Here is a 25,478-nt window from a genome sequence, read left to right as displayed (position 1 = left end):
GATCCTCCATCAACCAAAATCCAATTTACCCTTTCATTGCGCATATAGCCAACCAGGTACAATGGGCGGTTATGAGGAGTGTCACCTAGCAAAAGATCGTCATTTGTGAACGTGACCTTTTCCTCACAAGCATTAACTTCTTGAGGAGTGGACTCGATGGGCTTTTCTGAAGATGGTGCCAACGGTAGGTCATCACTCTTTTCTTCCCCTTTGTCAGCATGGCAACAAGAGGCATCAATGCCCTCATGGGAAATCTTCGTGCGAAACCAACTTGGTAAAAACTCCTCCAAGGTCACTGGATTTCGTGGCTTTTGAGGGTGGTGCATCTCCATTTTTGCTTTCTTCAAATGCCTAACTGGATTCTTTTTTATTGGTCTTTTTACCATCATCTTCCTTGTTGGTTGTTCCACTGATTCTTTTTGCGGGCTCCTTTTGTGGCGCCTACGACGAGTCACCAATGCCCAACCTTCATCATCATCAGGTTGGTTGACTTCAGTTTTGTCGCTCTCCAGTAATTCTTCATTTTTACTTTCTTTAAAATTACATAATTCATCCGGACTGAATATGCCAAAGGTGATAGAGACTTGATTTGCGCTTGCTTTCTCATCTTCAAGCACGATCTTCTTTTCGCGAGCCAAGTCCATGACTTTATCCTTGAAGACAAAGCACTTCTCTAGAGGGTGGCTTACAAGTCGGTGATATTTGCAGTAGTTTGGGTCATTTGTTTTCCCAGCTTCATTTGGTCGCTTCATCTCCGGAAGCTCGATGAGATTTAACTCGAGGATTTCTTCGAAAATGGCTGGCATATCAGAATCCAGGAATGAGTACTCTTTCTATTGCATTTCTTTTAGAGTCAGCTTCCCACTTGGCTTATCTTGAAACGAAGTGGATTTCATACTCTGCTTCTTGCTCTCTTTCGTCGTGAACTTCACAAGTGACGTATTGACATTCATAGCTTCTTTGCTTTTAGACTTGGGTACGAACTTGCCCCACTTCCTGACTTCTTGCTTGTCATTCACTTTGCGAGGTCCATAGATGGGTAGCCTTTCATTTCCAGCAGAAGCTATGCTCAATTCCATGTCATGGGCACGAGTTGCAAGTTCTTCAAATGTGCTAGGCTTGATACCTTGCAAGATGTAGCGCAATCCCCAATGCATGCCTTGAATGCACATCTCTATGCCTGAAGCTTCACTAAGCCTATCTTTGCAGTTAAGTCTTGCATTCCTCCAACGATTGATAAAGTCGATAACTGGTTCCCCCTTTCGTTGACGAGTATTTGTAAGCTCTATCATACTCACTGTGTGTCTTGTGTTATAAAAGAGATTGAGGAACTCTTGCTCTAGTTGATCCCAGCTATCGATAGATCCAGCCTCGAGGTCCATGTACCAGTCAAAAGCATTTCCTTTTAGCGAGCGGACAAACTGCTTGATGAGGTAATCTCCATAAGTCCCAGCATTGTTGCACGTCTCAACGAAGTGCGCAATATGTTGCTTTGGGTTACCTTTACCATCAAACTATTGAAACTTCGGAGGTTGATAGCCAGCAGACATCTTCAACATATCGACCCTTGTAGTGTACGGCTTTGCATATGTAAGGGAGGATTTGACAGCAACTTCATATTTGTTCTTAATGGTTCCTTCGATGAACTCCTTCAGTTGATCGATTGGAATCATCCCTTCAGATGAGACAGGGATAGCCTTAGTGGATGCTACTTGTCTTGGGGGAGAGTCACTCTCTAGAACTTCTAGGAGCTTGCCGGGTGGATGGGTAGATTCTTCTTCCATCAAGATTCCCACCCTGTATGTTAGCTTGCCAATTCTAGCCTCTTGATTTTGCATGCATTTGGTCAAGCCAACGATTGCTTCCGTCAAGTTTGTCAACTGCTCCTCCATAGATGAAGTGTTTGTCACTATGGCTTGCATGATTGTCGTGGATGACGGAGAGTAGCATAGATTTTCACATAGATTGATCCTTGACTGGCTCACGCTATGTGGTGTAAGTGGGAAGGATCCATCGCTTGAAGCATCATCATCTTCCTTCACAGCAGAGTGCTTGGAGCCGGAGAGGTCAAGCAGAGCAAGAGTTTTCTTGATCTTTTCAGCAACATCGCTTCCTCCTTCAGATGCGTTTGTAGAAGATCTTGCTCCTTTTGAGGATGAAGATCCGAAAACAGGGGTTGATGCGGACGACACTTGGGGTGCTTGTTGTCCTAAAGAGCTTGCTTTGCTCCTCGTAACTGGTCCGAAGCTTCCAAAGGTGACATCGAGGATGCTTTCCACATTAGCATAGAACCTGGAGTTAGCAGCCTTGGTGGATGTTGATCTGGAGTTGATTTTCTTCAAAGCCATTTCAATGTTCTTGAACTCTAGTGATTGAAAAGTTGAGATGAGAGGTAGAGATTGTCCCACTGGGCGTGCCAGAATTTGTAGACAATAAATTTGCGTCGAGAAAATAAAATCAAGACCGAAAAATATCGCAACAATCGTAGTATTTTATTTCAAATATTTGAGTGTTACAATCTCTATGATTCCTCTGATTCTATTTTTCTAGTATAAATTCAAAGGCCTTTGAGCTTGAGCTTGATCTTGAATTGTAATTTGGTTTATCCGTCACGAACACTTTGATTGTTGCCACGAATTTTATCACAAACAAGTAGCCTTGATCTTGAACGCCTTGTATTTGATTTGACTTCGTTCTTGATCTTGAATACTTGAATTGTTCTTCGTTCTTGAGCTTGAACTTGATTTCTTGAACTTGAACTTGATTGCTTGAAGCTTGAAACTTGTAGAGAAATTTGCGGCGTTTGATCCACGATCTCTCTCTTGCTTCTTGTTATAACTTCTGGTCTCTTTTTTGAGTTATGAAGACCCCTATTTATAGTTGTGGAAGGGAGGAGTTGTGATAAGAACAAACTCTTTCCGACCAATCAAATTGAAGTGTGACATGATCGCATTTGATTGGCCAAAGCATGTCACTTGCATACGTGACGCGATTTCATTGGCCTTTTAGTGTGACTTGGCATGCCTTGTCATTTTGACACATGGCATGATACTGGGCCTCTAGGAAGATGTCATCTTGGGCTTAATGAAGTGGGCTCATCACTTTAGCCCAATTAAATGGGGCTAGCCCAATGGATTAAGACTTATTTATTTAATCCATACATATTTGATTTATATAATTAATCCAATTATATTAGCCCATAATATTTATTTGGACTAGTATATTTAAAATATAGTCTAAATTTTCCCTTTGAATTAAATTTGTATGCTTACATACCCACTTTTTAAATAACTTCCACCCCTTTTCTCCTCCTCTTGGACATGTTTAAAATCAGCTTACCTATACAACATTCAATCAAAAGATCCCGAGCATCTCGGGCAACACGAACATCTGGGGGTAACATTTCTTTAATAAATTTTGTCATAGTTGCTGAAAAGCGATACACTGGTCAGTATAGTGAAAGAAAGCAAACCATTAATGAAACTAAGTTATTTAAATCAAATACTAGCAAATTCGTGAGAATTAAATGAGTTTCAGAGATTAAGAATAAAAAGCAACATTAAATATGTTCCGGTGGAGATAGAAACCTTTTAGTTCATCAATTTGGTATTTAAGAAGTATACCAAATTGGAGGAATCTGACCAAGAGGATTACATAAATTAGGGAGCACCTGTATTTCCATTCGCCAGTTACAAACAAAAACTTCAGCTCTAAAATTGAAGTTCGCCAGTTACAAAATAAAAACTTCAACTCTAGAGCTGAAGTTCACCAGTTACAGAAACAAAAACTTCAGCAATTACAAACAAAACCTTCAGCAAATAGAGAACAAAACTTCAGCTACTATGCTTAAGTTCAGCAATTACAAACAAAAACTTCAGCACACTTGGTTCAGCACACTTGCTACTTCAGTCCCGTCTACTAGAATGCTGAAGTTTTGCGTGATTGCCTTTGCTACTTCAGCCCCGTATGCTGAAGTTACGCGAAAAAGTGGGTACATTTGCAATTTTTTTTGCAAAGCGGGCACATATTAAAACGTGACCCAAAAAGCGAATATAGATGCAAATGCCCAGTGGAGAAGCTGACTCGGGCTTCTTCAATAGTACTCTATGCGGAAACGAATTTCCTATGGCCACTTCCAACTTAAATAGAAGAATGTGATCCGATAAAGATTAATTGTGTTATTACAAATATATAATAATAAAAATAATTATACCTTAGTACCAAACAAAACTGGAGATATGAATCCCTATTTTTTTCAATTCTATGTTTAAGCATTATTTATGAATATCATGTGTTAATTTTATTGAACTCCGGAGAAAAGAGTCGCATCATTACTAAAATAACATGGGTAAATGATTCAAAATCTAATTTCCCATATTATATGATGCATTTAACTTATAATTGATAAAGAAGGTGTCACCCCTAAAACACTCACGAATTTTTTAATGACATCGCAACTATGCAACTAAAATTTTTTTTTCCCAAAAAACTTTATTCAATAGAAGTTTTTCTAAAATCCGTCCTGACGACTCTGGTTGAAATCATTCAAGTTAAGTTGTGATTGAGATTTTTTTGTTCAACTAACTTTTCAATTATGATCTTAAATATGTTATTGAATTTGTGCGATTATTAAATTTATGACTAGGGAGTTCTCTCCTTGACTACTCGCTCCTCGACTTTATTATCCAAACACTTATCCTGAGCAATCTCTTCCGATTCAGCAGTGTCCAAATCTGACATTTTTGCCTCTTCTTGTTCAGAGTCCTCTAGAATCGGACTAATTAGGTCTAGTTGGGTCATTCTACTCACACAACTAGTGTCCAACCCCCTTTGCTATTGTCACCGCTGGTGCACTTGTCATAATATTACACGAATTTTGTGTGATTATTAAATTAATGATATTAAATATGTTATAATGTTTGTTTAATTATAATTTTCTTATTAATTTAAAACTAAATAGTATAAAATTGATTGATTTTAATATAATAATATATCACTCTTTTTAACACATATAAAAAAAAATCACATAAATAGAAACTTTACTTGTATCACGATAGTATATTTTTTCGACTCTACTATCTTAAATCGAGGGAGTAATAATATGAGGGTGGAATCACGTGCGTCTTGTCCCAATCTCAACTGCTTCTCCAACTCTTACTCCACTCTGCTATTTCTTCAGAAACAAAAACGGCAATCTCAATTTCAGAATCCGCCCCACTTTCTCCAATCAAAATTCTCATCCAAATCTCCTATAGTCTCTGTAAAAAGCTCACATATGTGACCAAAAACTAATAATCTTCTCTCATTATCACATTCTGGGGTTCATCATGGCAATTCACACTTGTTTCTCGCTAATACCTTCTTCTTTCTCTTCACCCAAACTGGATTTCCCAAAGAACAGCATTTTTCAGTTTCCTAGAGAAATCTGGTCAAAACCCAGTTTCAATTCTGATATGAAAAGATCGTTTGTTGGGGTACAGTTTCAAAATGGAAACGTGCCTTGTGTAGGTGAGGACTTGCCGATTGAGTATGCTTATTGGTTGCCAAAACGGGACCCAAGTGATCGTAGAAGAGCTGGAATTTTGCTACATCCGACGTCGTTTCCTGGACCTTATGGTATAGGGGATCTTGGCCCTCAGGCTTTTCAGTTTCTTGATTGGCTTCATCTTGCTGGTTGTTCCCTTTGGCAGGTTCTATTTGCTCTTTTTTAAGCTTTATGGAATTGGGAAATTTGCTGCATTACTATTGTGTTATAAGTAAAGCGAAAAAACTTACTACTCCATCCGTCTCAATTTATGTTTGACTTGACACAAAGTTTAGAAAAGAAAAGAATACATTTGAAATTGGTGGTCTTAAACATGCCATAATATTTGTATAACTATAAAAGCTAATGGTAAAATAAGAAGTTTAAAGTTAAATTATTTTTATTATAGAAATGTCACGACCCGGATTTCCCACCCTCGGGAGTCGTGATGGCGCCTACTAATGCGAGCTAAGCAAGCCAATCATTTAAGTACTTATTTCATTACTCGATTATTTCTGTAAAACAAATATAAGACGGTAACATGAAAACAGCGTAATTTTAAATAATTAAGCGGAAGATAACAATTAAATATCTGAAATGTGCATCTATTACAAGTCTTAAAACCTAAAGCACCCAAAACCTGGTGTCACAGTGTCACAGACAGTCTAAGATTTACTGCATACAAAATCTGAAGAAAATGACAATACACTGTTTCTGAATAAAAGGAAAATGAAACAGGATATAGGAATAGAGGAGACGCCAGGGCCTGCGGACGCCTGCAGGTCTACCTTGGATCTCTGCGTGGACTGAAGGTAGCCTCCACACTACGGTCCAAAAGCTGCTCCGGGATCTGCACATAGTGCAGAGTGTAGTATCAGCACAACCGACCCCATGTGCTGGTAAGTGTCTAGCCTAACCTCTCGGCGAGGTAGTGACGAGGCTAGGACCAGACCATCAAATAAACTTGTGCAGTTATATAATATACATCGGAAAGTAAAACAGGAATAAACAAGTAAAGATGGGAGGGGAAAACATGCTTCGGGGAATAACAGGTAAAATCAGAATATCAAGAGAATTATAAAAGAATCAAAACCCAACCACTAACAAGAATAAGGAAAACAAAGGCAGATTCCACTTTCTTTTCATATCTTGTTGCAGGCGTGCAACCCGATCCCATTTCCTGTATCTCGTGGAAGGCGTGCCACCCGCTCCCATTTCATGTATCTCGTGGCAGGCGTGCCACCCGCTCCCATTTCATTTATCTCGTGGCAGGCGTGCCACCCGCTCCCATTTCATTATATCTTGTGGTAGGCGTACCACCCTCTCCCATTTCATTATATCTTGTGGTAGGCGTACCACCCGTTTCCATTTCATTATATCCTGTGGTAGGCGTACCACCCGCTCCCAGTTCATTATATCTTGTGGTAGGCATACCACCCGCTCCCATTTCATTATATCTTGTGGTAGGCGTACCACCCGCTCCCAGTTACAAGCCAACAATAATCACAAGGAATCTCGGCAAGGGAACAAGAACAATATAACAACTTTCCGGCAAGGGAACAATGATATTTCAACAACATCCCGGCAAGGGAACAATAATATCAAAACAAACATCCTGACAAGGGAACAATGGTGATAATAACATATGAAGCGCATTAAACCACAACAGAGTCATAACAATTATAATACAAGACTCACGAGCATGCTTGACACCAACGTATAGATACTCGTCACCATGCCTATACGTCGTAATCCACAATTAACATGTAGCAAATAAGACACAACTCCTAATCCCTCAAGCTAAGGTCAGACCAAACACTTACCTCGAACTTTCACTGCCAACTCAAGCCTCAAACACCGCCTTTCCTTCGAATTCAGCTCCAAATCAATTGTATCTATACATAATCGGCTTAATAACATCAATAAATGCTAAACAATCCAATTCCAATACTTAATTATAGCTTTCTAATCATTCTTCCCAAAAATCCAAAAATCGACCCCAGGCCCGCTTGGTCAAAACACGAGGTTCGGACCAAAACCCAATCATCCATTCACCCACGAGCCCGAATATATAAGTAGTTCCAAAATTCGACCCCAAAACAAGTTCTAAATCACAAATAATCAAAAAGCCCTAACTCTACCCAAATACCTAATTTTCTACCCTTAAGAACATGATTTAAGCCTAGAAATGTAATGGGTGTTAATGGAAATTGAAGAAAATGAGTCTAAGATTACATACCTATGAATTGGTAGTGAAATCCCCTTTCAAAAATTGCCCAATTTGGAGTTGTAATGAAGAAGTTATGAAATTTGGTAAGAATCCCGTAATGGCTACTGTTCTGGAATTTTAAAATAACTGAGCGAAATTGGTCATCGCGTTCGCGATGAGTTAGGTCTAACAGACCTTCGCGTTCGCGGAAGATGGCTCGCGTTCACAAAGCTTTGGCTCCTCAAGCCTACGCGTTCGCGATGCACAAAATGGTGACCCCTCCCTAGGCCTTACGCGTTCCCGAGTGCATGGACGCGTTCGCAAAAGGGTATTCCCCCTCAGCCTTACGTTCGCGTCTCAAGCTTCGCGTTCGCGAAGAAGAAATCTAGCACCTGAGAATTCGATTCCGGGCATATGCCCCAGTCCCATATTTTCCTACGGACCCTCCGGGACCGTCAAATCACGGGTCTGGGTCCGTTTACCCAAAACGTTGACCGAAGTCAAATTTATTCATTTTATAGTCAAAATTTATTATTTTTCACAGATTTTCACATTCAGGCTTTCCGGCTGCGCGCCCGGACTGCGCACGCAAATCGAGGTGATGCTAAAAGAGGTTTTCAAGGCCTCGGAAACACAGAATTCAATTTAAAAGGTCATCACATTCTCCACCTCTAAAACAACCGTTCGTCCTCGAACGGACATAAAAAGGAAGTACCTGAGTCAGGGAAAAGATGGGGATAACGGCTTCGCATATCGGACTCGGACTCCCAGGTCGATGCCTCAAGAGGCTGACCTCTCCACTGAACACGAACAGAAGGAAAACTCTTCGATCTGAACTAACGAACCTGCCAGTCTATAATAGCTACCGGCTCCTCCTCATAAGACAAGTCCTTGTCCAACTGGACAGTGCTGAAATTTAACACGTGGGATGGATCGCCGTGATATTTCCGAAGCATGGACACATGAAACACTGGATGCACGGCTGATAAGCTCGGCGGCAATGCAAGTCTATAAGCCACCTCTCCCACTCGATCAAGAATCTCAAATGGGCTAATGAACCTAGGGCTAAGCTTGCCCTTCTTCCGAAATCTCATCACGCCCTTCATAGGCGACACTCGAAGCAATACCCGCTCATCGACCATGAAAGCCAAATCTCGAACCCTGCTGTCGACATAAATCTTTTGCCTGGACTGAGCTGGACGAAGCCTATCCTGAATAATACTGACCTTGTCCAAGGCATCCTGAACTAGATCCGTACCTAATAACTGAGCCTCTCCCGGCTCAAACCATCCAACCGGAGACCGACACCGCCTACCATATAAAGCCTTATAAGGAGTCATCTGGATACTCGACTAGTAGCTGTTGTTGTAGGCAAACTCTGCTAAAGGCAAAAACTGATCCCACGAGCCTCCAAAGTCAATGCCACAAGCCCGGAGCATATCCTCCAAAATCTGAATAGTTTGCTCGGACTGCCCGTCCGTCTGAGGATGAAATGCTGTGCTCAACTCAACCCGCGTGCCCAACTCTCGCTGAACTGCTCTCCAGAAAGTAAACTGCGTACCTCGGTCCGAAATAATAGACTCAGGCACTCCATGAAGACGAACAATCTCCCGGATATAGATCTCAGCTAACCTCTCGGAAGAATTGGAGACTGCTACAGGAATGAAATGCGCTGACTTGGTCAGCCTATCAACAATAACCCACACTGCATCGAACTTCCTCTGAGTCCGTGGGAGACCAACAACAAAGTCCATAGTGATACGCTCCCACTTCCACTCGGGAAGCTCAATCCTCTAAATTAAACCACCAGGCCTCTGATGCTCGTACTTAACCTGCTGACAATTCAAACACCGAGCCACATATGCAACGATATCCTTCTTCCTTCTCCGCCACCAATAATGCTGCCGCAAATCTTGATATATCTTCGCGGCGCCCGGATGAATAAGAGTATCGGGAACTATGAGCCTCCTCTAAAATCAACTCTCGAAGCCCATCCATATTAGGCACACAAACTCGACCCTGCAATCTCAAAACTCCATCATCACCTAAGGTAACCTGCTTGGTACCTCCGTGCTGCACCGTGTCTCTGAGGACACACAAATGAGGATCATCATACTGCCGATCTCGGATACGCTCCAATAATGAAGAGCGAGCAACGGTGCAAGCTAACACACGGCTGGGCTCAGAAACATCCAACCTCACGAACTGATTGGCCAAAGCCTGAACATCCAAATCAAGCGGTCTCTCGCCGACCGGAATATAAGCAAGACTGCCCATACTGGCTAACTTCCTACTCAAAGCATCGGCCACCACATTGGCCTTTCCCGGGTGATATAAGATAGTGATATCATAATCTTTCAACAACTCCAACCACCTCCTCTGCCTCAAATTTAACTCCTTTTGCTTGAACAAATACTGAAGACTCTTGTGATCTGTGAACACCTCACATGTCACGCCATACAGATAATGCCTCCAAATCTTCAACGCGTGAACAATGGCTGCCAACTCCAAATCATGAACCAGATAGTTCTTCTCATGAATCTTCAACTACCGCGAAGCATAGGCAATGACCTTGCCATCTTGCATCAATATCGCACCAAGTCCAATACGAGATGCATCACAATAGACTGTATAAGGCCCTGAGCCTGTGGGCAATACCAACATCGGTGCCGTAGTCAGAGTTGTCTTGAGCTTCTGAAAGCTCGCCTTACACTCATCCGACCATCTGCACTGGGCATTGCGATAGATGAAAACCCCTCCACGAACCGACAATAGTAGCCTGCCAATCCCAAGAAACTCCGAATCTCTGTAGCTGATGCTGGTCTAGGCCAGTTCTTAACTGCCTCGATCTTCTTCAGATCAACCTGAATACCCTCTGCTGATACAACATGACCCAAGAATGCAACTGAACTTAACCAGAACTCACACTTCGAAAACTTGGCATACAACTGACTATCCTTCAGAGTCTGAAGAACCACTCTAAGATGTTGCTCGTGCTCTTCCCGGTTGCGGGAATAGATCAAAATATCATCAATGAAGACTATTACGAACGAATCCAAGTAAGGCCTGAACACTCGGTTCATCAAATCCATAAAAACTGCTAGGGCATTTGTCAACCCGAATGACATCACCAAGAACTCATAATGCCCGTACCGAGTGCGGAAAGCTGTCTTAGGGACATCGGATGCCCTAATCCTCAACTGATGGTAGCCAGATCTCAAGTCAATCTTCGAAAATACCTTGGCACCCTAAAGCTGATCAAACAAATCATCAATCCTCGGCAATGGATACTTATTCTTGATTGTAACCTTGTTCAACTGTCGGTAATCCATACACATTCTCATCGTTCCGTCCTTCTTCTTAACAAACAACACCGGCGCACCCCAAGGCGAAACATTCGGCCTAATGAAACCCTTCTCAAGCAAGTCTTGCAACTGTTCCTTCAACTCTTTCAACTCCGGCGGGGTCATACGATACGGCGAAATAAAAATGGGTGAGTGCCCGGAGCCAAATCAATGCAAAAGTCATCCCTGTCGGGTGGCATACCCGGCAGGTCTGAAGGAAAGACCTCTGGAAACTCACGAACAACGGGCACAGAATCAATAGAAGGAACCTCAGCGCTAGAATCACGAACATATGCCAAATAGGCCAAATACTCCTTCTCGACCGTACGCCGAGCCTTCACATAAGAGATAACACTATGAGTAGAATGACTAGGAGTCCCTCTCCACTCTAAACGAGCCAAACCCGGCAAGGCTAAGGTCACAGTCTTGGCATGACAGTCCAAGATAGCGTGGTAAGGTGATAACCAGTCCATCCCCAATATAACATCGAAATCGACCATGTCCAGAAGCAACAAATCTACACGAGTCTCAAGACCCCCAATCACAACTATACATGAACGATGGACTCGATCTACCACAATAGAATCACCCACCGGTGTAGACACATAAACAGGATCACTCAAGGAATCACTAGGCATAACCAGATACGGTGCAAAATAAGATGACACACACGAGTACGTAGACCCTAGATCAAATAACACTGAAGCATCTCTATCACAAACCAGAACCGTACCTGTAATAACTACATCTGAAGCCTCAGCCTCAGGCCTGGCTGGAAGAGCATAACATGGGCGCTGGGCCCCACCACCCTGAACTACATCTCTTGGGCGGCCTGCTGCTGGCTGGCCTCCACCTCTAGCAGCCTGAGCTCCATCTCTAATACCTCTACCTCCACCTCTACCCCCACCTCTAGCTGGCTGGGCGGGCTGTGGAACACCTGGTGCCTGAACCATGGCACAGGAACCCTGATGCTGAGAGCTACTCGGTGCTCGAGGGCAATACCTAGCAATGTGCCTCGTGTCGCCACAAGTAAAACAAGCCCTCGGCTGCTGGGGCTGACGACCCTGGAAACTCTGAAGCGGCGGTGCACTTATAGGAGCTGGTGGTGCACTGTAGGACTGCTGATCAGAATACTGCATCTGAGAACCATGGCCACCTGAAGTAACGTGAGAAACCTGAAGTGCTGACTGAAAGGGCCTAGCAGGATGGCCAATACCATATGAATCCCTACCTCCAAACGAGGTACCATTGAATCGGCCTGAATGACGGGGCCTCTTATCCGACCCATGACCACCTCCCTACGACAGAACCATCTCCACTCTCCTGGCCACATTGGTCGCCCCTTGGAAAGTAATCTCACTCCCAGCCTCCCTAGCCATCTGAAGACAAATCAGCTGAATACGACCTTTAAACCTTCTCACCCGCTCTCTCTCGGTAGGAAGTATGACAAGAGCATGACGAGCCAAGTCGATGAATCTGGTCTCATACTAGGTAACAGTCATAGAACCCTGCAGGAGACGCTCAAACTGCCTCCGATAGGCCTCTCTCCGAGTAATGAGGAGAAACTTCTCCAGAAATAGCTGTGCAAACTGCTCCCAAGTCAAGGCTGGCGACCCGGCTGGTCTAGCCAAGCAATAATCTCTTCACCAAGTCTTGGCGGATCCAGACAAGCGAAAAGTGACAAAATCGACCCTATTGGTGTCAACTATCCCCATGTTCCTGAGAACCTCGTGACAGCTATCTAGATAATCCTGGGGATCCTCAGTAGATGCACCGTTGAAAGTAGTAGTAAAGAGCTTGGTGAACCTATCCAGCCTCCACAAAGCATCGGCAGACATAGCTGCTCCATCACCGGTCTGAGCTACCACACTCGGCTGAACTGCTGGAGTCTGAAACTGGGGAGCTACCTGCTCCGGAGTACGAGTAGCAGTAGTCTGGGCTCCTCCTCCAGCCTGAGAGACGGCTGGTGCTACAGGAAGCAAGCCTGCTCGGGTGACACTCTCCATGAGGCCCACCAGAAGGACCAGAGTATCCTGAAGAATTGGGGTAGCAATAAGCCCCTCTGGGACCTGAGCTGGGCCCATCGGAACTGCTGGGACTGGAACCTCATCATCAAAGTCAACCTAAGGCTCCGCCGCTGGTGCTGCTGCTCGGGGCTGAGCTCTGCCCCTACCTCGGCCTCGCCCTCTGCCCCCTCGTGGGAGCTGCTACTTGGGGCTCGGGCTGCTGGTCAGTGGATGAGGAAGCGCATGTTCTCGCCATCTGCGAAAGAACAGAGTAGAATTTCAATTAGCATTGAGAAACCAAACCGCACGATAGGAAAGAATAAATGTGAAGTTTTTCCTAACTCTATAGCCTCTGGGGATAAATACAGACGTCTCCGTACCGATCCCTCAGACTCTACTAAGCTTGTCTGTGAACTGTGAGACCCATGTAACCTAGAGCTCTGATACCAACTTGTCACGACCCGAATTTCCCATCCTCGGGAGTCGTGATGGCGCCTACTAATGTGAGCTAGGCAAATCAATCATTTAACTACTTATTTCATTACTCGATTATTTCTTTAAAACAAATATAAGACGGTAACATGAAAACATCAGAACTTTAAATAATTAAGCGGAAGATAACAATTAAATATCTGAAATTTGCATCTATTACAAGTCTTAAAATCTAAAGCACCCAAAACCTGGTGTCACAGTGTCACAGACGGTCTAAGATTTACTATATACAAAGTCTGAAGAAAATGACAATACACTGTTTCTGAATAAAAGGAAAATGAAACAGGAAATAAGAATAGAGGAGACGCCAGGGCCTACGGACGCCTGCAGGTCTACCTTGGATCTCTGCGTGGACTGAAGGTAGCCTCCACACTACGGTCCAAAAGCTGCTCCGGGATCTGCACATAGTGCAGAGTGTAGTATCAGCACAACCGACCCCATGTGCTGGTAAGTGTCTAGCCTAACCTCGGCGAGGTAGTGACGAGGCTAGGACCAGACCACCAAATAAACCTGTGCAGTTATATAATATACAACAGAAAGTAAAGCAAGAATAAACAAGTAAAGATGGGAGGGGGAAAACATGCTTCGGGGAATAATAGGTAAAATCAGAATATCAAGAGAATTATAAAGGAATCAAAATCCAACCACTAACAAGAATAAGGAAAACAAAGGCAGATTCCACTTTCTTTTCACATCTTGTTGCAGGCGTGCAACCCGATCCCATTTCCTGTATCTCGTGGCAGGCGTGCCACCCGCTCCCATTTCATGTATCTCGTGGCAGGCGTGCGACCCGCTCCTATTTCATTTATCTCGTGGCAGGCGTGCCGCCCGGTTGTGGTAGGCGTACCACCCGCTCCCATTTCATTATATCTTGTGGTAGGCGTACCACCCGCTCCCATTTCATTATATCTTGTGGTAGGCGTACCACCCGCTCCCATTTCATTATATCTTGTGGTAGGCGTACCACCCGCTCCCATTTCATTATATCTTGTGGTAGGCGTACCACCCGCTCCCATTTCATTATATCTTGTGGTAGGCGTACCACCCGCTCCCAGTTACAAGCCAACAATAATCACAAGGAATCCCGGCAAGGGAACAAGAGCAATATAACAACTTCCCGGCAAGGGAACAATAATATCAAAACAAACATATCACCAAGGGATCATTAATATCAAACAAACATCCCGGCAAGGAAACAATGGTGATAATAACATATGAAGCGTATTAAACCACAACGGAGTCATAACAATTATAATACAAGACTCACGGGCATGCTTGACACCAACGTATAGATACTCGTCACCATGCCTATACGTCGTACTCCACAATTAACATGTAGCAAATAAGACACAACTCCTAATCCCTCAAGCTAAGGTTAGACCAAACACGTACCTCGAACTTACACGGCCAACTCAAGCCTCAAACACCGCCTTTCCTTTCGAATTCGGCTCCAAATCAATTGTATCTATACATAATCGGCTTAATAACATCAATAAATGCTAAACAATCCAATTCCAATACTTAATTATAGCTTTCTAATCATTCTTCCCAAAAATCCAAAAATCGACCCCCGGGCCCGCTGGGTCAAAACACGAGGTTCGGACCAAAACCCGATCACCCGTTCACCCACGAGCCCGAATATATAAGTAGTTCCAAAATTCGACCCCAAAACAAGGTCTAAATCACAAATAATCAAAAAGCCCTAACTCTACCCAAATCCCTAATTTTCTACCCTTAAGAACATGATTTAAGCCTAGAAATGTAATGGGTGTTAATGGAAATTGAAGAAAATGAGTCTAAGATTACATGCCTATGAATTGGTAGTGAAATCCCTTTCAAAAATCGCCAAATTTGGAGTTGTAAAGAAGAAGTTATGAAATTTGGTAAGAATCTCGTAATGGCTACTGTTCTGAACTTTTAAAATAGCTGGGTGAAATTGGTCATCGCGTTCGCGATGAGTTAGGTCTGACAGACCTTCGCGTTCGCGGAAGATGGCTCGCGTTCGCGGAGCTTTGGCTCCTCAAGCCTACGCGTTCGCGATGCACAAAATGGTGACCCCTCCCTAGGTCTTACGCGTTCGCGAAGGGTATTCCCCCCTCAGCCTCGCGTTCGCGTCTCAAGCTTCGCGTTCGCGAAGAAGAAATCTGGCACCTGGGAAATTTGCCTTATGCGTTCGCGAGAGGGACCACGCGAACGCGAAGAGCAAAATCCTTGGGCATTGAACAACAGAAACCTGCAACTTTTTGAGTTCCAAAAACCTTCCGAAACACACCTGAGCCCTCGGGGCTCAAAACCAAACATATGTACTAACTCAATAACATTATACGAACTTATCCGTGCGATCAAATTGCCAAAATAACCTCAATAACAACGAATTAAACCCCAAAATCATTGAAATATTTCAAAACTTCTTAAAGCATCAAACTTTGCATTTACGGTCCGAATCACGTCAAACGGATTCCGTCTTTTTACCAAACTCCACAGAATCATCTTAAATCATATATAAGACCTGTACCGGGTGCCGGAACCAAAATACGGGCCTGATACCAACATGTTCTAATCGAAATTCATTTCAAATTTCTTTAAACAATTTCAGAAAACAATTTTCTTTAAAAATTCATTTCTCGGGCTTGGGATTTCGGAATTCGATTTCGGGCATACGCCCAAGTCCCATATTTTCTTACAGACCCTCCGGTACCGTCAAATTATGGGTCCGGGTCCGTTTACCCAAAACGTTGACCGAAGTCAAATTTATTCATTTTATAGTCAAAATTTATCATTTTTCACAGATTTTCACATTTAGGCTTTCCGGCTACGCGCCCGGACTGCGCACGCAAATCGAGATGATGCTAAAAGAGGTTTTCAAGGCCTCGGAAACACAGAATTCAATTTAAAGCAAGTAGGGTCATCACAAGAAAAATGTCATTTTATTTGGGACGACTAAAAAGTAAAGTGTGTCACGTGAAATGGGACAAAGGGAGTACTATATTTGGTTATGACATTTTGGTTACAAGCTTGTAATTCTGTTATGTTACTATGCCAGCATGAATTTTTCATGTCAGTAGCTTTTTTTTAAACCTCTTTTTCATAGTAGCATGGAACATACAGGTTATGTATTGGATTTTATCAAACAGACGAAAAAAATGAATAAGAATTAAATTCTTACCTTATAGTAATCTTTTCTTATCTATCTCATAAAAAAATTAGTTCATCAGCTCATGTATGTAGGTGTTGGAACCTACAATAGTTGATGCCTGGACTGTAATTTGTTAGTATTCGGAAAGGAGAAAAACAGCTCGCGCATTTACTAATAAAGGGTTGAGAAGTACCTTTTCCGGTTATTTAGCTTTTTCTTTTGGTCCAAAGTTTGTACACTCTTGCATGCTTTTGATTGTCTTCGTAATGAATGTTTCGGAGAAGCTTGTTGTCTCAAGTTATATGGTCTGGAACCTCATAATGGCATTGGTTGTTGTATAGGTATATCTTGATTGATGTAGTTGGTATGCTTTTCAATTTTTACTCAAGAATATAATAGCCTACTCTTATAAGTGTAGACCAAGATCCAATCTCATCCTTTATCCAAACAATGAACCCAAGCTGGTTCTAACTTTCTCATAAGTAACTGGAAACTAAAAGGTTCAGGAATCTCTGTGTTTGTTTGCAGGTTCTTCCACTAGTACCGCCTGGAAAAAGAGGCAACGAAGATGGATCACCCTATTCAGGCCAGGTGAAATGGATTTTTCCTTTTACGTTTTGAGTGAGTTGCATCCTTTCTACATGACATAGAAATTCAATAGAAAGCAGGAGATGCTTAACTTTTCTTTAAAGAGAATTACTGATTATTTAGGATAAAATGCTGCGATATGAACTGCCTGAATATGCACATTCAATGAGGCAAAACTTTGAGATTTTGTGTAGTTTGATTCGAGTTATATCCGGTCCATTCTCTTCGCAACTAAATTTAATTGACTGAGTATTCATAAGGACAATGACATTGATCATTGCCTTTTTGCTGATGCTGTAGAGATCTTGAAAAAAATCATATTGTTCATCTTTTGCAACATTGAAATGACAGTTTTCAATGGTTGCTTTCAGGATGCAAATTGTGGTAACACCCTTTTGATTTCTCTTGAAGAACTTGTTGATGATGGTTTGCTGAAGAAGGAGGAGCTTCCAGAGCCACTGTGAGTCGCTTTATAGCATTCTACTTGCAATTTATTAGTATTTCTGGACAGAGAAAATATATCAGGAGCATTACTTCACATCAGCATTCTTGTTGTTTGGTTTTTTATTGTTCTGAAGACCTACGGATCGTATCAATTACTCGACTGTTGCTGAGATAAAAGATCCTTTGATAGCCAAGGTAAACAATGAGCAGATACTTGTTACTAGTTCCTCTTTTATTATATAACATAAACTATAAGAAACCAAGGGTTGGAAAATACTTTCAAAAGAAGGGTTTTGGGTGTGAGGAAAAGAGAAATGACGCTAGAAAAGATACAAATATTTATTTCCTTTCTCTCCGATTTCCTTGCATGTCTGCTTCAAAATGTCAAATTTTTATTCTTCTGTACACAAGCTTTCCCCGTCTTCTTTTTCATTTTCACTATAGATGAATTATCTTAAAGGGTAATTTCTTCATTAATCATTTTAGGCAGCAAAGAGGCTTCTCTCCAGTGAAGGGAAACTGAAAGAACAGCTCGAAAACTTTCGCCGGGATCCAAATATTTCGAGTAAGATAAACATATTCATTTCTTGATTTGTTGAACTAAAGCATGGTCTTTCAAACTGTAATATGATTCTTCCTCTGTTTGGTTGCTATATTAGGGCAAGGAGAAGTATTGCATTTTATGTCAGTAACCTTTGGTAGATTACATGTCAAATCCCATGGATGTATGTAGAAATTGGAATAGAGTTTCTTGAGAGGATAGACATACTGATTAGTATGTACTCTTTGTCCCAGCGGAACTGTCCTGCTTTCTTGTTGGATCATTGAAAAAAGTGTTTTTACTTCTTAACAGAGACGTCTTATCTACAAGTTCAATATGAACCATTTTTGTACCAAAAAATTGGCTAACAACAGTTAAGTGGTTAACTTTAGTCTTTACTTTCAGAATCAGTAGCATAACATTTAAAGATGATTAATTTTGCATATTTGAGGAATACTATTTTGTCTTTGATTGCTTTTTGGTGCACCCATGAGGTCCCTAGTTGTATAGATGATTGAGTGTCTTTTGTAGAGAATCATGTTTTTATGTGGATTCTCTACCTTTTGGTATACCTCTTGTATACAGGAGTTCTCCCATTATTAATAATATCATTTTCTTATCAAAAAATAAATAAATAAAGATGACTTGCACTAATATGTACAGCCGTGTCGTTTATTTCCTCCTCTACTTGCCTTTTTACATTGAACAAATCATCTTTAATGTAACCTCAATGCTTACAATAAGTTCTTTATCTGCTATGTCTCTTCTCTCCTAATCCTTTTTTGTTTGCTAGCTGGAGTTTCAGAGCTTATGAGTTTTTCTTTCTTGAAACCAGTGAAAATTACCCCCCCCCCCCCCCAAACCCAACCACCAAACACACACACACACACACACACACAAAAAAAAAAAAGGAACCAGGGAAAAAACACGAAAGAGAAAAGAGTATATTCATGTGAAAGTTGAGGGGCTTGGCTAGGAGGGTATACCTGTTAAGCAACAAAATCATACAATGTAATTAATCGTTAGTCTTCTAACACAATGAAATTTTGGTGCAGTTGCAGATGGCATGTGTTTCTGTTATTTTTTTAAATATATATATTCACTTTAAAATGCAAAATAAGGAAAAAGTCAGAAAATGGAAGGACATAGTAATAATTATTAAAAGTGGTTCAGTTGCTGCCTGTTATTGCTAAACATCATTTATTCAAGAAAAATGCAGGTTGGCTAGAGGATGCTGCTTATTTTGCTGCCATAGACAACTCTTTAAACACTGTTAGCTGGTACGATTGGCCTGAACCATTGAAAAATCGCCATCTTGCAGCTCTAGAAGAAGTTTATCAAAGTGAAAAGGATTTTGTAAGACCTCTTTGAATCTTTAAATGCTGACCAAGTTGGTTCCTTGAAATTGGGCAAACACTGAACATTGATCTAATTCTACCTGGAACAGATTGACACATTCATTGCACAACAGTTCTTATTCCAAAGACAATGGCAAAAAGTTCGTGACTATGCACGATCAAAAGGAATCAGTATAATGGGAGACATGCCGATATATGTTGGATATCACAGTGCTGATGTTTGGGCCAACAAGAAACATTTTCTGCTGGTTAGTATCTCTGTCGACCTTGTCAGTAAATAAGTTGGTGAATTACACCTCTACTAACTTCCAATTCCTTCTGATCTGCATAATCCACCTATCTCTTTGGCAGAATAGGAAAGGTTTCCCTCTTATAGTTAGTGGTGTTCCTCCAGACGCCTTTAGTGAAGCTGGTCAACTATGGGGCAGGTCAGTGTTATCCGGAGACTAGATTGTTAAAAAAACATTTCTTTTATCTGAAAAATATCTAGTTGAGTATGGAAGTATATATATAGTTATTGCTTTTAGAAGATATACTTGGTGGAAACTTGTTGTTTTAATTGATTTCAGGAATTCTTACTGGCAGATCATATCTTATTTCAATGTTAAATTGTCAATTGTTGTGCTATCCACTACTTACTGTGTTCTTTTGGTTGCTAAAAAGCCCGCTCTATGATTGGAAAGCCATGGAGAAGGATGGATTTTCGTGGTGGATACGCCGCATTCGACGTGCAACGGATCTTTTTGATGAATTTAGGATAGATCACTTTAGAGGATTTGCTGGATTTTGGGCTGTTCCTTCTGGTATCTAATGTTGGATGTGTACAGGCTTACATGTAACTTTATATCAGTTGGGCACTCATGTTATTTTTATAATTCATACTTGCAGAAGCAAAAGTTGCTATGCTGGGAAGGTGGAAGGTCAGATATATTATTATTTATTTCATGTTTTGCTCTTAATATGAAAACTATATTAATGTTTTATTTTAATGACGTAGGTGGGACCTGGAAAACCTTTGTTTGATGCTATCTTCCAAGCTGTTGGGAAGATCAATATTATAGCAGAAGACTTGGTATGTCTAAGGACAGCATACAGCAGATTCTCTCTGAAATCTCTCATTTGGCCTTGATGTCTGCTTTAATGGCTCCTATCGATCAAAAAGAAATGTCTGCTTTAATGGCTCCCCTGGAGCATTCTTTTGTAATCTGGTAGACATTTGAATGGTCGAACACTCCCAATAACTTCACCTTTTAGGAAGTAAAAAATAATGCCTTTATAGAAGATAAAAAGGGGAAAAAACGATTGCATGTTCTAACCCATTTGTTGGGTAATTTCTGGTTGTGTATTGGTTAAAATCAATAATCTGACTGCAGATCTTTGTGTGCAAGCAAATTTACTACATATTGTAGCCGTTTATCTTTCATATTTTCTCTTTCAGCTTCATTCAATCATACTAGTAATTTCTCTGATTTCAAGGTGAGCCTCATTCTAGAACAAAATGTGATGGCCATGTAGGCGTAAATAGCCTTTTCCTATTGCATTTGGATTAAGCTCCTAACACTCATTCACGTTGAATATTAGTTTCATGCTTATGTCAAATGTAGTTGTTGTAGATGAATTTAATTCAAGATGAAACAACGGATAGGCTTGTGTGTGCATCTACAAGCTGAATTGCATGGTCCACGCAATTGTATATCTGCCGCAGTGGAACTTTTTGAATTTCTTCTCCAGTTTGTCAGCTGTAATACTAGGTCATATCTATATCAGGGAGTTTAGGTTGATCTTTGTAGGTTCATTACCACACCGAATGTCTGTGAGACTGAGTCATTAAGTAATGGGAAAGGTATAGAGGCATCTATTACACATGATTTTAAAGAACGAATAAGCTCACGCAAACACATAGATATGAATGTGTATGTGTATATCTATGCATGTGTATTTTATTACTGATCAACCAACATATAACATGTATATTTTATAAAAGATTTTATTAAATATATCTTCAATATGAGTGTATGGCGCATTCTTGTTCTTCTACCAGTCCTCTCGACTACCTACAAAATGGTACTTTCTCTCTACACCAAATACATCTGTTTGCTTTTTCTGGCTAAAGAGATTTTAGATTTAATGATATCCAGTTAAATTATTACATCTTGATGAAGCTAGTTTGTACTCTGTCCATTTGAATAGTGTCTAGGTAGTGTATAAGTGGTTTTTTGGAAGGTTAGAGGATAACTTTTGATGTGTTCAAGTAGTTTTGTTACTTTATTGCTATATCCTCTCATTTGTTAGTAATTCTAAATGACAGGGAGTAATCACCGAGGACGTTGTTCAGCTTAGAAAGTCCATAGAGGCACCTGGCATGGCCGTACTCCAGTTTGGTAGCTATATTCTCTGTTGACCTATAGAATGTGTACAGGAAGTAGCGCTGAAATTTATGTGGTAATCTTGGCATAAACTTGTTCTTATTTGCGTCATTCAGGATTTGGCAGTGACGCAGAAAACCCTCATTTGCCTCACAATCATGAGCAGAACCAAGTAGTGTATACTGGAACTCATGATAATGATACGGTAATCATCATGCTTGATCTTGATTTGTTATGTTTTCCCTCCTCGCTATTATAACTACTCTTTTTTCGCATAAGCAATCCAAAATTGCTGGTAGCTACACTTCTCCCAGTTGTTTTGCCTTTTACTTTGTTGAAAGGTTAAGACAGTTCAACTGTTTATGCTAGAGAAAAAAAAAATTGTCCAATATTTCTAAGCATTTTCTTTTGTTTGCATGTCTTAGACCCGAGGTTGGTGGAACATCTTGCCACAGGAAGAGAAATCCAATGTTAGTATGATGAATTGACTAAACTGTGTGGTCTTTTTCTTTACATAAAATGATGACAATGAACATCAGTTTGTTGATCACTTTAAACTGTTGTATCAGGTATTAAAGTATTTATCAAACATTGAGGAAGAGCAAATATCATGGGGCCTTATCGAAGCTGCAGTTTCTTCTGTAGCCCGTATCGCAATTATACCAATGCAGGATGTACTTGGGCTTGGGAGTGAATCCCGAATGAATATTCCAGCAACTCAGGTAAACAAAGAAACTTTTTTTTTTATAGTGACCAGAGCTAGCTCTTTATCACGTATAGACTGGTCGTTGGAAGAGTTAGGTAGAAGCTAGATTCAGAGGCGGATCCGGGATATAAATCTTATGGGTTCAATATTCAAGGTTTTTAGCATTGAGCCTATTATATTTTAAAAGTTATGGGTTCATATCTACTGTTTTTGCAATTTTAATGAATTTTTACATACAAATTTTTACTCCGCGTTGAAAGTTATGGTTTCAATTGAACCCGTCGGTTCAACGCTACATCCGCCCCTGGCTAGATTAGTACTCTAAACCTTCTGTTTAACTGTCAATTGCTCTTGGAGGAATATTTGAAGTTATCATCCTGTTTCTGTTGTTTGGTCAGCTGAGTGAAGTAGGAACATTAGATAACTCTGCAGACTCTTTTCTTCCTACTTGCCGCAGTTTTTGGTCTGCATTCGCAGTTCCCTCATGTTTAACTGTTTATGTGTGTATTCGTAGCTTATAGCTTTTGGTTCTATTGGCACTTTGGAACTCTTCCAAGTTCCAGCTTTTAACCAAACTACTGTTTCCTTTACTGTTGAATCTCTTTAACTTTTCGATAGCCTAAGTTATGATGGCACATCAATATATTAGTATTTACTTGTTTTGTAGTGAAACTTTCTCATTCTTGTTATCTGTTAGATGAGGAAATGAGTCCTTGTATGGTCTTGGGCAATCCCCACCTCATGAAGGTTGATTTGGGCTCAAGATCCATTCTCTTGCATGGTATCAGTGAGACTTATTTGTGTTCTTGGTTTACCTAATGTTGGGTCCCCATATTATATTGTCCACGCTTCAAATGTCAGGTCTGGTGTGTTAGGGGGAGGGGATTACATTGTCCCGCATTAGTTGAGGGAATGAGTTTTCTCTTCTTGTATGGTATTGGGCAATCATCCCCCAATGAGCTTAGCTTTTGACGTTCAGTGACGCTTGAGGTCCATTCTCTTAACAATCCTTAATTGTGATATCATTTTCTTTCTTTTGTTTTTCCGCTAATTGCAGTTTGGAAACTGGAGTTGGAGGATTCCTAGTTCTACCAGCTTCGACAGCTTGGATGCGGAAGCAAAGAAGCTAAGAGATATACTTGCAACTTATGGGCGGTTGTGATGACGAATGATGGTTAAAGATGCTAATGTGCTGTCATGCATGCTGCTTCCTGCAATGTTTGTGCGCAATATGGCCGCACATTTTCATACCTGCAGGACATTCCCAGGCTCGGTGCACAAGTTGGTTAGACCATAAAACAAGATCCGCATACACATTGTTTCCGCCACAATTAACTGCATCATCATGACGAAGGAATGCCTGTATTTTCGTTTTTCTGATCTTTAGGCCCCCCTGGGGAAGCAGATAAGCAGACTAAAACACACAAAGAGTTCTATTATTCTATATTAGTTGGTAAAAATCACTGATGCTAGAGCCATGCCATATTTCTGCAGAAATATGTCAAATTTTAAATCTCATGCTGTTCTAAAAATAAACAATGCATCTCTTTATGGCATTCCTATTTAGTGCAAATGACACGAATGTTACTTCTAGTTCTGTCTCTGTTTTTCTAGAAGCTCATTTAAGAAAGTATAGTTCCTTAAATGTGATTCTTTTGGACTTTTTTTTCATATCTTTTTTCATGGCAAACTTGTTTCCTTTTTTTATTATCTTGTTAAGCATTAAACTAACTGAATGAAATATATCTTTCTTCAAATCATCTATTTTTAAAACCATCTCTTCCTTGAGTAGGATAAAACTACAAAAGTAAATGAAATAAGCAATTAATTATTGATGAATTGTTGATAAGACATGCATATCATGTCTTTCATCCTAATTAAAGTCAAGGTCTTGCTGTTACAGAATTAATAGACTAGGGATGACCAACAGTGCGATGCGGTTGGGGGCAAACCCGGGGGGCAAACCCGTGTAAACCCGTGAAGATTTTGCCCTGCCCCACCCCTCCCACCCACCCCATCACATAATTTACTGTTTTCAACTGTCCCACATAAATCCGCACTGCTTAAATTTTCTTTATTTTGTTTTCTTTTTTGAATGAATTTGATAATAAAAATGAGATTCATAAACATATTTTTCATTTTCCTGAAGTAGTGTTAATTTAATATAAACCCAAGTCCTACTCAAGCTGACAAGCACCTTCCTAACGAAACCAAGTGAGTGTCTTGCAGTTGTTACCATATTCAAGTCTTAGGTTATCTTCTTCTTTTTTTTTTTCCACTAATGGTCTGCAATTTAGGAAGACTGTTTTCCAATCAATGAGTTTTCTGTTTAAGTTTTTATCTTTTTAGTTACAGTTGGGTTGTTTAACATTTTCATTCATTAATTGTTTGAATTTCAATCCCCAAATCATCAAGAAAGGAAAAATACAAATAACTGAGAGCCTGTTTGGTCAAGCTGCCAAAATTTACTTATTTTGAAAAGTATTTTTTTTTCAGAAGTACTTTTTTTAAGAGTACTTTTGAAAAAAAACTGTTTGTGTTTGGCCAATTCATTTAAGAAGTACTTTTTGCAACATTTGGTACATAAATTGTGTTTGACCAATCTTTCTAAAAAGTGCTTTTGAGTGTTAAATTACTAAAAAGGATAGTACCACGGCCTTATAATTTTTTAAATAGAAAAATAAACTTAAACATTTATCGTAAGAGACTTTTATTATTTTTTTATTTGATTTGATTAAAATATAAAGCATAAAGTAAACAAACA

At 40.6% G+C, this 25,478-nt stretch overlaps 1 protein-coding gene across 1 annotated transcript; it reads left to right on the top strand.

Moving 5' to 3' along the window:
* The first annotated feature begins 5,081 nt into the window (after positions 1 to 5,081).
* On the top strand, positions 5,082 to 24,305 carry LOC107803132 (4-alpha-glucanotransferase, chloroplastic/amyloplastic). The gene is made up of 16 exons (XM_016626765.2): positions 5,082 to 5,690; positions 17,240 to 17,302; positions 17,671 to 17,759; positions 17,878 to 17,938; positions 18,230 to 18,308; positions 19,504 to 19,640; positions 19,732 to 19,890; positions 19,994 to 20,070; positions 20,306 to 20,445; positions 20,531 to 20,562; positions 20,640 to 20,714; positions 21,951 to 22,023; positions 22,125 to 22,213; positions 22,434 to 22,478; positions 22,578 to 22,730; positions 23,772 to 24,305. The coding sequence occupies exons 1-16, from the start codon at positions 5,328 to 5,330 to the stop codon at positions 23,874 to 23,876; spliced, it is 1,740 nt and encodes a 579-aa protein (XP_016482251.1). The 5' UTR covers positions 5,082 to 5,327; the 3' UTR covers positions 23,877 to 24,305.
* Positions 24,306 to 25,478: the final 1,173 nt, after the last annotated feature.

The sequence above is a fragment of the Nicotiana tabacum genome, chromosome 11 (assembly GCF_000715075.1).
Source record: "Nicotiana tabacum cultivar K326 chromosome 11, ASM71507v2, whole genome shotgun sequence".
NCBI classification, from domain to species: domain Eukaryota; kingdom Viridiplantae; phylum Streptophyta; class Magnoliopsida; order Solanales; family Solanaceae; genus Nicotiana; species Nicotiana tabacum.
The sequence above is the reverse complement of the archived record's forward strand: the minus strand, read 5'-3'. Positions and strand labels throughout refer to the sequence as shown.